The sequence below is a fragment of the Garra rufa genome, chromosome 23, assembly GCF_049309525.1.
Source record: "Garra rufa chromosome 23, GarRuf1.0, whole genome shotgun sequence".
In the NCBI taxonomy this organism is placed as follows: domain Eukaryota; kingdom Metazoa; phylum Chordata; class Actinopteri; order Cypriniformes; family Cyprinidae; genus Garra; species Garra rufa.
Window position 1 is genome coordinate 7,853,692 of NC_133383.1, and position 13,844 is coordinate 7,867,535.

General features: G+C 38.3%; 1 protein-coding gene across 1 annotated transcript; it reads left to right on the forward strand.

Moving 5' to 3' along the window:
• The first annotated feature begins 6,022 nt into the window (after positions 1 to 6,022).
• arrdc3b (arrestin domain containing 3b) lies at positions 6,023 to 11,738 on the forward strand. Its single transcript, XM_073829328.1, has 8 exons — positions 6,023 to 6,482; positions 8,293 to 8,374; positions 8,461 to 8,608; positions 8,706 to 8,808; positions 8,890 to 9,146; positions 9,230 to 9,386; positions 9,791 to 9,933; positions 10,025 to 11,738. The coding sequence occupies exons 1-8, from the start codon at positions 6,203 to 6,205 to the stop codon at positions 10,091 to 10,093; spliced, it is 1,239 nt and encodes a 412-aa protein (XP_073685429.1). The 5' UTR covers positions 6,023 to 6,202; the 3' UTR covers positions 10,094 to 11,738.
• Positions 11,739 to 13,844: the final 2,106 nt, after the last annotated feature.

Consider the following 13,844-nt stretch of genomic DNA (forward strand, 5'->3'; position numbering starts at 1 on the left):
TTCTGGGGGTAAAATACATGTTGTTTTGGTGGGGTTCCCCTGGTGAAATTCGCATTTCAAGGGCTAAATATTACGTAATTGCATGAAAAACAACCCATGACAAGTTTGTTAAAGGGGTCATTGGATGCAAAAAACGCTTTTACATGTTGTTTGAACATTGAACGTGTGTTGGCAGTTTGTGTACACAACCACCCTACAATGATAAAAATCCACACAGTGGTATTTTTTGAATCTTTAAAAGTTATATCCCCTTTTTAAAATCAGGTCATTCTCAGCTTCTTGTCGGTGTGACGACACACAGACAGAGGCCACTCCCACAACAGTTGATTGACATGAGCGCCTTACCTTAGACCCGCCCTCACCAAGCTAAAACAATCCAACTCCGATCGCCATTGTGTCGACTCAGGTGCAGGGAAAGACAAGAATGTCTCCGATTGAGCGATTGAGGTGTTCTGTTGTTGGATGTAATAATGTACGTAGCAGTCGTCGTTTACTCCCGACATCTGAGCCGCTGAAGACGCAAAGTATTAACGTTACTTTCGTTTTTTAAAGGAAAGTGCCGATCCCGATTTACATATGCGTCTGTGTTCATGCGAATCCTTCGTAATGCAGTTTGACCCACAGTAGAAGTGAGTATAAGGGTTTTTTATGCATCTTTGCAAATGGCCTTACTTAATAATGTGCTTGTTAGCAAGTTTCGCAGCTAAATGCAGCTGAAGTAAACATTACGGCTCATCATCCAATGGCAGAGAGGGGCGGGGCGAGCTGAGCTGAGCTGAGCTCATTATCATTTAAAGGAACATGCAACAGAATAGCTCGCTCTAAAAAAGGGCTGATTTTGACAAGGTAAAAAGAGTGTTTTTTACACTACCATTGAGAAATTTGACCAAAGTTATAGACTTCTCATTAAGACCCTGAAGAATCATATCAGCTTGTGGAAAATGGCCATCTGATGACATCTTTTAAGTTGCACAATTCTGCTGGAAAACTGCAGACTTGGCAACACTTAAACAGTTCACCTATTGCATTATCCATCCAGTTGATGGCATTGACACCGCGAATATGCGAGTAAGAAATGTGCGAGAAAGGAACGTGAAACGAGATAAACCAGGATTCCATTTACCTGAGGGTTTACAAATAACCCTTGGTTAACTATTTCAAATATGAAAAGACATTTTCGAAACCAGCATTTCTGTGACTGTGCAAAGTACATGAATATGACGTTTGTGATTGGTTGTTGCTAAGCATCTGGCCGTAACATTTGACAAAGCATTGTTTCATACTGTAAAAATTTGGCACCACGATGCTGGGTTAACACTACAAAAGCGTTGCTAGCAGACCTGGGTTTCAAAGCAGTCCTAATCCAGCTTCTAAATTACTAGTGTGAAACAAACCTTTATCCAGGTTTAATACAGGTTTAGAATGATGATAACCTAGGGTTAAGTCCAGTGTGAAAAGATATTGTTGGGCATTGTAAAGCCATAAACATTTCAAACAGATAGTGAAGTAATTATAGGAATTACATTCGAAAAGTGTTTCATTGCTAAAAAATCACTTTGAAAAATTAAAAACGTTATGTAATTACCACATAATTTGTGACCCTGGACCACAAAACCAGTCATAAGGTTAAATTTTACAAAACTGAGATGTATACATCATATGAAAGCTCAATAAATAAGCTTTCTATTGATGTATGGTTTGTTAGGATAGGACAATATTTGGCCGAGATATATCTATTTGAAAATCTGGAATCTGAGGGTGCAAAAAAATCAAAATACTGAGAAAATCACCTTTAAAGTTGTCCAAATTGAGCTCTTAACAATGCATATTACTAATCAAAAATTACATTTTGATGTTTGCAGTAGGAATTTTACAAAAAATCTTAATGGAACATGATCTTTACTTAATTTCTTAATGATTTTTGGCATAAAATCAATAATTTTGACCCATACAATGTATTTTTGGCTATTACTACAAATTTACCCCAGCGACTTAAGACTGGTTTTGTTGTCCAGGGTCACATTTGTACTTTTTCCTCTTTGTTGACAAATTAGATGTACGACCTATCAACAGAATATCGGATAAGTCTGACTCAGATGAGATTACACAGAACTGGTCTGTATCGTTTACCGCTCTGTCAACAGCTTGGTCCTTCATGTTTACTGGGGGACAAATCTGTGTCAAAGGTCACAGGACCCTCTGTTGACCTGTTGAACAGATGGAAGCTTTTAGTTTCCCAGGCTGTCAGGGATCCCTCTCCAAGTGTGGGAAAGACTTGAGTCTTCACATTACATCATGGCCCTTAAACACACACACACACACACACACACATACAAACACATTATACCAGCCTAAGGAAAGAAGCTTTATGCTTTGGCAGCTTTGGCAGCTTTGGCAAGGCACTAAACCTACAGCTAAAAAACAGGTTAATTAATAGTTATAAAATAAATTGGTGATATAAATTAAAATTACATTGGTTAAAGTATATCATCTTGATTTGCCTACATTAGTCAGTGTGTGGATGCTTCACGTCAATAGAATTATAATTAGATATATCTTTCATTAATTTAGGAGCCAATAGTTTAATAACATTATGATAAGAACTACCCATATCCATCAGCATTTTGTAAGGTCTTCAATTTAAATACTAAATTTGACCTTTGAACTTTGACGCTGACCTCTGACCCGAAGAGAGCAGACTTGTCCCGGCTCTGGAGGACAGAATTGATAAGATCGTTCAGTGAATTACATAAAACGAAGAGTGGGAAAGGTAGAAATGGATCCATCATCTCAGTCATGGCCATTGTTTTAGTATGACAGGGCTTTGTCTGAAAGGGTCTTTGTCTTGAGCTATAATGGTCATCCAATGAGAATTGATCTGAATGGAATCAATTACTTGGCGAAATTGTTCCAGAATCGTTATGCTGATAAACGAATGTGGGTTTCTTTTCAAAAGAATATATGCTTTAACTTTTAAATCAGATTGATAGAGTTTGTGCTGTAAAATATGGGAAGGTTAAAATACTGTCTTGAATTGCCATACAGTATATATATATGTATATATATATGTGTCCATATTACACCTCACAGACCAAGCAATAATTGGGAATAATTTATCATTATTTTAAGCATGTCTGTAGCAGTTGTGGTTAAGTCTGTTGGTACTTTTAAATGATGTATCAAGTTCATGAGTTTAAACAGAGCAATGCTGCCATCTGCTGTTGAGCATTTGACATTTAATATGGAATTTTAAAAGCAAGTTTTATGTTCAAGGAAACATAGTTTTTGAGAGGTAATGCTTGGCACACAGCAGACACTGCTTGAAATGTCACGTCCAGTGTTGTTAAGTAAAACTAAAACTATTAAAAATAAATCTAAAATAACATAAATATGTGACCTTGGACCACAAAACCAGTCATAAGGGTCAATTTTTTAAAATTACGGCAGGAAATTTACAAAATATCTTCATGGAACATGATCTTTACTTAATATTCTAATCACTTTTGGCATAAATGAAAAATTAATAATTTTGACCCATACAATTTTTGGCTATTGCTACAAATATACCCATGCTACTTAAGACTGGTTTTGTGGTCCAGGGTCGCATATTTGATAAAAAAAAAAAAAAAAAGTAAACTTAAGAAAATAAATAAAAACTGAAATTGTTGCCTTGGTAACAATTTAAAATAAATTTAATTTGAAGTTCTAAATTTAATAAAATTAAACTGAAAAAAAAAGCTATATAAAATGTCAACAAAAAAAATAATGTAAAAAAATATATATATATAAAAAAAAAAAGCCCAAAACACATAACTAAACTGAAAATATAATATTCCAAATAGGAATAAATACTATAATATTATGTAAATAATACTAAAAGAATGTTAGTCATGTCAGCAATTCTTGTTTTCTTCAGCTTTTTTTTGTATCTGTGTGGTAGACCTTTTTATTTACATAATAACAAAACTAAACAAAACATTGATTTCACAAAGATAATTTAGCCTCAACGTTTTTTTTTCTCTCCCACAATGTATTTACATTATACCTGTACAGTACATTATACAAAAACATTGAAGTACAAATGATTTAGTGTTCTGTCAAGGTCTGAAGCAAAAGTTTGTTTTCTGATAGTGCTGGGCAATGATTAATCGCAATTAATCGCATCGAAAATAAATGTTTTTTGTCTACATAATGTGTGCACTGTGTATATTTATTATGTATATATAAATATACACACATGCATGTATATATTTAAGAAAAATATGTTTATATATTAATATAAATATCTAGTGCTGGGCAATGATTAATCGTGATTAATTGCTTTCGAAATAAAAGTTTTTGTGTACATAATACAGGTGCCGGTCATATAATTAGAATATCTTCAAAAAGTTGATTTATTTCACTAATTCCATTCAAGAAGTGAAACTTGTATAATGTATACATTCATTCCACACAGACTGGCTTCAAGTGTTTATTTCTTTTCATTTTGATGATTATAACTGACAACTAATGAAAACCCCAATTCAGTATCTCAGAAAATTTGAATATTGTGAAAAGGTTCAGTATTGAAGACACCTGGTGCCACAGTCTAATCAGCTAATTAACTCAAAACACCTGCAAAGTCCTTTAAATGCTCTCTCAGTCTAGTTCTGTAGGCTACACAGTCATGGGGAAGACTGCTGATTTGACAGTTGTCCAAAAGACGACCATTGACACCTTGCACAAGGAGGGCAAGACATAAAAGGTCATTGCAAAGAGGCTGGCTGTTCACAGAGCTCTGTGTCCAAGCACATTAATAGAGAGGCGAAGTGGTAGAAAAAAGTGTACAAGCAATAGGGATAACCGCACCCTGGAGAGAATTGTGAAACAAAACCCATTCAAAAATGTGGGGGAGATTCACAAATAGTGGACTGCAGCTGGAGTCAGTGCTTCAAGAACCACTACGCACAGACGTATGCAAGACATGGGTTTCGGCTGTCGCATTCCTTGTGTCAAGCCACTCTTGAACAACAGACAGCGTCAGAAGCGTCTCAAGACAAAAAGGTCTGGACTGCTGCTGAGTGGTCCAAAGTTATGTTCTCTGATGAAAGTAAATTTTGCATTTCATTTGGAAATCAGGGTCTCAGAGTCTGGAGGAAGAGATGAGAGTGTACATATTACGTACACAAAAACCTTTTTTGTATGCGATTAATCACGATGAATCGTTGCCCAGCACTACAATACATGTAAATATTTTCAAATGTATATACTGTATGTGTGTATATTTATATATACATGCATAATAAATATACACAGTACACACATATATTATGTAAACTTTTAAAAGTCTGTAAAACTTTTATTTTCGATGCGATTAATCGTTCGACAGCACTATTTTTTTACCTGTAGATATCAATATAATTAAATAAATGATGCTATTTGGAAGTTATAATATGCAATGGCCACTGTTAACAGGCAGGTGGCAGTGAGGAGCCATGAGAAAAAGTATAAAAGCTTCACGCTTGAAATGATGAGATTCAACAAAACACTGAAACAATGCATGACATGAAAACAACAAATACAGCCATCTATAGGGGAAAATAATAACATCCATGTAAATTAATGTATAGTTTTACTTTGCTTAAAGCGAGTGATTTCATGCATGCGAGTAGGCCTACATTTAAATTTAATTGAGTAGTTTAACTTCTATATTAGATGGATTTTATATTAGATACATTCAAGTCTGTTTCTTTCTATTTGCATCCAGTTTCTTTCGTTGTACTAAGCCTAGGCTGTTGTATTTACCACTATGTAGCATTTCGTCCGTAATATAGACATAGTATGAGCAGTTACTTCTTCATTAGTAAACCACTTTTGATGTACGAGTGAAGACAGGCTACTTTTAAACAATACAACAGAGGCTGAAGCATAGGAAGGCGGAAGAAGGGAGCAGCAGCAGCCTTATCGATTGCGCATGCGCAGTCCGGTTGTTTTTCCACCAAGCGGAGGTATTAAAGCGGAGTCAGAGCCAGAGCGCAGAGATACAGCTGCATCTTCACATGCAGTTACATCAAAATTCAATGAATAACAGACAAGTATAGCATTGAACCTGCCTGCAGCTTTTCTGCACGGCAAACAAAACCTTGAATGGTTCATAGAAACATCTGACTGATGATTCGCTCTTTTTACTTGAAACATCTTACAGCCTAGTAAGATTTTCACCATGGTGCTCGGCAAGGTGAAAAACTTCTTTGTCAGCTACGACTGTCTCAATGACAGTAACGTCCCAGTCTTTGCCAGTGGGGACTTTGTCTCAGGTCGGGTGATCATTGAAGTTACCGGAGAAATTCGCGTGAAATCTTTGAACATTCACGCCAAGGGACTGGCGAAAGTTCGCTGGACTGAATCTCGCAATGCTGGATCCAACACTGCCTACACACAGAATTTCACTGAAGAAGTGGAGTATTTAAACCACAGAGACGTCCTTATTGGACATGATCGAGGTAAGGAGTAGTTTATTTACGTTAAGTTGTTTTATCTAATGCAGTTTGTGGGACTGCAATGACAGATGCTCCTTACATTGTGTCTTTTGCTTGCTTGCCTGTTTAATCTGTTAATATCCATTTTAGTTTTTACTGTGTGAACAGTTTAATCATTTGGCATAGGTAGAAACACAAGAGAAATAAAATGTTTTTATTTTACTTTATGAACCCTTATGCAGATGATGCTTGGTTGAAACATCTTCCTTGCTCTTAAATGGTTTATTATAGTAGCATTAGGAATACATTTAAAACAAACATCTTGAATTAGATACTTAAATATTTTAAAAGTATCCCAGCGTTTGAATTAATATTTATACGAAGTTGTTTGTTAGAACAACCAGAGCTTATAAACAACAAGCCCTTCTGTCCAAAACAACCAGTTAAGCTTTTACCTAAAATATTTTCGTTTGATATCTACAATAAACGTTTTTCATATAGACAATTACTTTGTAATCACATCGTGACATTCGTTTTTTTATTTTATACGTTATAGTTTCTTTCATAGACGGTTCTAGTAAGTTTGTAGCCTTTGTTAGAAGCGGTTCAAACCTGTTCAGAAACTGGTGGAGAGGGGGGGTTGTGCGGACCGAGCCTCTGCTCGCTGATTGGCTGAGGTCAATCCTATCTCTTCGCTGATTGGTGGAAGTGCTCGTGTGCCCTCGGTGATATCATATCTTTGCCCAAGTGTCAAGACTGCGACGCAACTTGTTTGCAACAATGCAGAACTGATTTGAAGTATAATAAAACGTTATATTTTTTGTATTCTTCACCTTATGCATCATTCTGCTTTTGTTTAAAGTATTTTGCCTAAGTCATTTTAATAAAGAAATTGTAGCAACAACGAATTCGCTTCCTATGCCACTGGTTAGCATGAATTATGTCAACTGTAAAAGATTAGGTCACCATAAATGTGTTTGTATTCTGCAGTGTAATATTTTGAGCTATGCTGTGCGTTGTCAAACTGAAATAAATGTGCTCTGTAACAATCATTAAAGTAAATATGGAGTTTTTGTAATGAAGTATTTTCTATTAATAAAATAAGTCAAATTGTATTTATTTTTGTCTGGCGTATTTTTTTAAACGTGTCTTTCATTTTCTTTTACACCTAAACCATGCTGCAGTACACATGTGGCTTCCTTATGGGGGCGTATTTAAGAGAAAAACACTCTGGTTTAGCCAATCAGGAGCCGCCTAGTAATATATGCATGAGGAAATCCGGCTGAGAGAGGCTGCTCGCGCCGGTTCAGTCCGGTCCTCTCTAGCTCCTGGCTGCCTAGGAGTGACAGACTCATAGTTATTTACAGCAGGCTGTGGAAATGCTGAGGTGGCAATAAAAAGAACGTTAAATACATTTTGAACAATAAAAATGAATGAAAACGGCTGCTTCGTTTGTTTGTGACAAAATATTACTGTTTTTATTTATGGAAATAGTTATTTACACCAGTCTGTGAAACTGCTGAGGTAGAAATTAAAGAATTAAACTTTAAAATATCAGAAAATACATGAAAAACAATAATTTAGGACTAAATATTCTGTTCACCCTCTTTTATTCTGAAAAGCCAAATTATGGACTTTTTCTTCTATTCCCACTTTAAAAAAAAGCGTTCAGAAAATCATTTTTATGCTGACATTGCTTCTTATGTTCCTATATTCATTGAAACACTAAGACATTATGGGTCGTATCTCTGTCTTTGTCTTGTGTTTAGGGTTCTTGAGGAATATTGCAGGTATGGTATATTGGTATATCGAATTTTATTCTCCTTTGTTGTAGATGATGACTCCTGCGATGAGGGCTTCACCGTTCTTCACTCAGGGCGACACGAGTTTCCCTTCAGCTTGGAACTGCCTCAGACGTGAGTACCTCCCTGTGTGTCTGATTATACACATGTATAATGTATCGACTGAAACGCTTACATTATTTTTTCATGGCTCTTGCCAGGCCTTTGGCGACATCCTTTGAAGGCAAACACGGCAGCGTGCGGTACTGGGTGAAGGCGGAGCTTCATAGGCCATGGCTCCTACCCATGAAAACCAAGAAGGAGTTTACCGTCTTTGAGCACATTGACATCAACACTCCATTGTTACTGGTAAGCATTTTACACCTAATCACCTTTAAATGCAAAACTGAATGTTTGCCTAAGCTGTGGTTTGAGTTTCATATATTGTTCTTTTTTCCATCCATAGTCTCCACAGGCTGGCACAAAGGACAAAACTCTTTGCTGCTGGTTCTGCACCTCAGGGCCTGTATCACTAAGTGCCAAAATTGAGAGGAAGGGCTACACTCCAGGTAAGATGATAAACCAGCTTTTTGGTGGTAACACAAGTGTTATCGTTCAGAGTGAATGAATTCGATTGGTTTTCTTTGCAGGAGAGTCCATCCAGATCTTCGCAGAGATTGAAAACTGCTCTTCCCGTGTGGTTGTGCCAAAGGCAGCCATCTACCAAACCCAGACCTTCTTTGCCAAAGGGAAGGTCAAGGAGATCAAACAACTCGTAGCTAACCTCCGTGGAGATCCTCTACCCCCTGGCAAGACGGAGTCTTGGGACGGCAAGATGCTGAAGATCCCGCCCATATCGCCTTCCATTCTGGACTGCAGCATCATCCACGTGGAATATTCACTCATGGTAAGTCTACAATCCATTGGATTCATGACAAGTTAATCTGCTTGATAAATCTGCCACGCAACTAACCTTACGCTTCTCGACAGGTGTATGTGGACATTCCTCGAGCTGTCAACTTGACCTTGAACCTGCCCCTGGTTATCGGCACCATTCCCCTCCACTCCTTCGGCAGTCGTACCTCTTCCGTCAGCAGTCAGTGCAGCATGGCTATGAGCTGGTTGGGATTGCCAGAGAGACCTGAAGGTATGGTACAAATCATAAACTTGTTACCTAGATCCTTCAGAGTGCCCAAACTCAATCCTGGAGGGCTGGTGTCCTGCAGAGCTCCAACTTGCCTCAACACACCTGCCTGGAAGTTTTTAGTATGCCTAGTAAGAACTTGATTTGCTGGTTCAGGTGTGTCTAATTGGGGTTGGAGCTAAACTCAGCAGGTCAACATACCTCCAGGACCGAGTTTGGGCGTCTCTGCTTTAGATTATGGGTGCTCAGTCCTGGTCTTTGAGGACCACCTTCTTTTAGAGTTTACTTCCAGGAGTCTCCAGTCATTCCAAAGGTGGATCTCTAGGAGCAGGATTGAGCCCCAAAGATGCTTTCATCAAGTCTTCTTAGTCTAATTGTTGGCTTTGGTTTTTTTTTTTTTTTTTTAGCTCCACCAAGCTACTCTGAAATAGTCACCGATGAGGAGCGACAGAACAACTTGGAGGTCCCAGCTGTGAGAGATGAGATTGAAGGACCACTTTATGCTTACATCCACGAGTTCCGCTTCCAGCCTCCGCCTCTATATTCTGAGGTGCATTGAGTTCCCAGATTTTGACCTTGTAGTATCTTGATAATACATTTGAGTTCCTCTATTCTGAAACCTTGTTCTTCTGCCTTGATAGGTTGATCCCCATCCTGAGCAGGTATGCGGCTCCATGGACACAAGACCAGATACCTGTCCGTCCCGCTGAAGGAGTGACCACACCTGACCAGTGCTGTCAGGGATCTCGTATCTCTACAACCTCAACAGAGGTTTGTTCTTCCTCCATGAGGAGGCACAAGTGGCTATCTTGGTGACGCAGACGGATATCCTCCAGGAAACACTCCCAATCCAGGTCGAGGCCAGCTCACTGGCCCCTAAAATCCGCTGAAGATCTTGAGTGATTCCCTTCCCCCTCCATCCTTGGTGAAAAGAGCACATAGAAGATTTGTCGGAGTAAAACTGTGCCCTTAACACCAAGATGGACTAAACGCAACACCGCTAAGTGCAGGAACGGCATCCAAACATCTCCAATCTTGTTTTGGATGTGATTCTTCACTTATTCCAATGATCATGCTGAATCGTTTTGAGGATTTATCAGTGATCATTATTCTAAGAGCAACAAATAACTCCAACCATCCTGCATCCACTCCAACAGAACAACGACAGACTTTCTTTTTGTCAATTGTTTGTCGTTTCCTGTGGCTTTACCACATTTATTTTCTTAAAACGTTTTAAGAAACTGTGAGATGTGGATACAGCAAGACCTGCTGCAAAGCATAAAGGGTGGGATTCTGACATGCCACGTTGCCTTTCTGCTAAAAAAGAAACTGCCAGAGCATCAAACTGAACATGGCACTGATTCAAGTGGCAAAAGAAAAGAGACCATTGAAGGCGATTGAAGAGGACGCTCATCGAGATGCAAGACATTCCTGAATCAGTCCTCTCGGTGGTACAAGATACACAGAGAAGCGTACTCCAGAACCTGTTTAGAGCCTCGTACTATATGTACAACTAAGAGCTAACTAGACTCTTGACATATTCTTTTTTTTGTCATACTCTTCTGACTGTGTATACGCCTATTGGCGTAGGCCTTTTTTTTCCTTTAATGACAATTAGCACTTTTTCATCGATTGCATTCAAAGTGTATACCGAAGCTTGGCTAATATGGTGCACAAGTTTGACGAACATATGCTCTGACGTTTACATCTGATTTTAGGTATGTTTGTTTACATAAATGTGGTGTTAACAGACAAACTAGTGTCACTAGTTACACGTTTTGACTGATGAAACCATCTTTGTGGCCTTGGCACAAAAAACATGTTTGTTTTTTATCACCGTTTATGGCTGAATTTGCTTTGTGCTGACATTTAGCTATTAAAAAAGGGACTATGTACTTTTTGTGAACTGTATGCATCCTTACCTTGATGTTTGTGCTTTGAGTCATGCTGAAAATTGTTGCTGTTTTTTTTTTCTAGTGTTTTACTTTAGATACTACAAGAACATTCTCAAACATGCACTTCCAGGGAATTAAATAACCCTCATAAAGACTGAACACATAATGCATACTGCATATAGGAAGCGACGTTACTTTTCGGTCAGGCTGGTCCAGAGCTAATTAAACTGGCTTCCATTTTTTTTTTTCCATTTCAGGGGTTGATGGGTGAAATGGGTATTAAGCTACTCCCAAGTTGAACGGTGCAATATCCACAGTGTGTTTCCACATTGTTTTGTATTCTTGGCTCGTTTCTAACTTTTGTACCATTTTGTAGATTGTCTATATGATGTCACAGCAAAAAACATGTATGTTTGTCTGTTTTTTTTCTCCAGTCTGTTTAAATAAATGTCATTTTATACAAAAACTAAAATGTAGATTTTCTTTTATTAGAGCCTGAGCACAGATGGTGCGAGGATCCTATTGGAATTGCTCCATTTCTTCTTCTTCTCCAAAATTAATCACATTTTGAGAGCCTAAACATGCTTGAAAACTCTTTGCACAGACACCAAAAGATTTACATCTGATGTGGATTTCCGAAGTGGGTGTGGCAAAATGGCTTGATAGCGCCACCTGTAAAATATTAACGAAGTACCCCTCAAGCTATGTTTCACATACATGTACGAAATTTGGCAAACACATGTAACACATCGATACCTAGAAAAAAGTCTCCTAGTACGAAGTCCGAAACCCAACAGGAAGTCTGTTATTTTGAATTTTCTCAGAGCAAGTTTTGTGCCGTTTTTGCCATTTTTCAAGTGTTGTATTTTAACATACTCCTAGAGATTTATTCAGATCAACACCAAATTTGGTCAGTATAATCTAAAGCCCTTTATGGTGTTAAATTGGGAAGATCTTGAGTTTTTACTGAAGGGCGTGTCCATGTTGTCCTGACAAACTTCGATGTTTCGCCATGAAACAGGAAGTTGTTAAAATTCAGGCATACAATGTCCGATCTGCCCCATAATTCACATGTTTGATAAGAATCCTGTCCTGAACACATACCGAGCCCATATTCGGTTATAGTCATAGCGCCACCTACTGGCAACAGGAAGTGGCATGTTTTATGCTCCTCCTAGAGATTTAAGGTCATCAACATTATATTTGACTAGTTTAAGATCTTGAGTTTTCGTTAAAGGGGTGTCTGTGGCGGCTTGACAAAGTTCAGTGTTTCACTATGTAAAAGGAAGATGTTGTAACTTAGCCATACAATGTCCAGTTTGCCCCAAACTTCACATGTTCGATAAGAGTCCTGGCCTGAACACATCTAAAGCACAATATTCTGTTATAATCATACTGCTACCTACTGGAAACAGGAAATAACTTGTTTTACATTAACTTAAACATGCAATGTTCAATCTGCACTAGACTTCACAAGTTTGGTAAGAGTCCTGGCCTAAAGACGTCTTAAGGCCAATATTCAGTTATAATCATATAGTGCCACTTGTTGGCAACAGGATATGTCATGTTTTACACTAACTTGAACATACCATGTTCTACCTGCACTAAACTTTGTATGTTTGATCAAAGTCCTGGCTTGAAGACATCTACATGCCAATATTCAGTTATAGTCATAGCGCCACCAGCTGGCAGCAGGAAGTTTGGCACATATAAATGTCTTTGACACGTTCCTCATATATTTATCACGTTAAATGCATATTGCTCACCGTTCGCTGTTTTCCTAAAGCCACTGGCTGGCAGTGAGCCCAAGTGCGAGGGCCCTAATAAGAATTGTACATACTTCAAGAACACAAATTTACCCTGGAGGACATGACATATTTGGCAAACACAGGTGTTCCTACATGTTCAGACAATCAAATCACTGGAAACAAATCACTTTGACAAAGTGGAAATGAGATTGTATATCATAGTCAAGGCTGTTGCCTAATGCTCATGTCAAAAGTACAAAAAGATCCAGAGATGGTGGTTACATCATGTGCTTTGCCGTGTCTAGAATTATGACCCGGGTCGGTGAAACATGATGGGATTAAATGGTAAACAACACAAAGCGCAAATAGTCAGACGGGTGTTACATATCCCGACGCAAGATCTAACCAGTTCGCGGTGTTGACAGACTGATTGTGTAACTTTTCACCACTAGCATTTACATTACATTTGCATCCAATTTGTACAGACAAACTATAAAAACACAAATTTGGGAACATTTCTATATGATTCTGTTTCACTGCAGAGTTGTTTGGCTTCACAAGCGTCAGCTTCCTTTCAGAGGAAACATCTTTTCCTTTCCGGTCTTCTTGGCATTCCAGCAGACAGGCCGTCTAAGGACCAGATGCTGACCGAACACAAGGAGTTCGTTGTCTGCGCGCACACAGGCCTCATGCTCACTAGGAACGCTTCATATTTTCCACTTCTCTTCCCATGCTCAAATGGAGCAGATGTTTGCTCCCAAGAGCTGTAAGTGGACCACTAACCTACTTTCCCTCCACTGGTCAGGGATAAAACTGGA

Bases quoted from the DNA above. Each gene is read 5' to 3' on its own strand.
- arrdc3b (XM_073829328.1), top strand. From the start codon at position 6,203: ATGGTGCTCGGCAAGGTGAAAAACTTCTTTGTCAGCTACGACTGTCTC. The intron at 6,483-8,292 runs GTAAGGAGTAGT...CCTTTGTTGTAG, and splicing joins CCTTATTGGACATGATCGAG to ATGATGACTCCTGCGATGAG. The intron at 9,387-9,790 runs GTATGGTACAAA...TTTTTTTTTTAG, and splicing joins ATTGCCAGAGAGACCTGAAG to CTCCACCAAGCTACTCTGAA.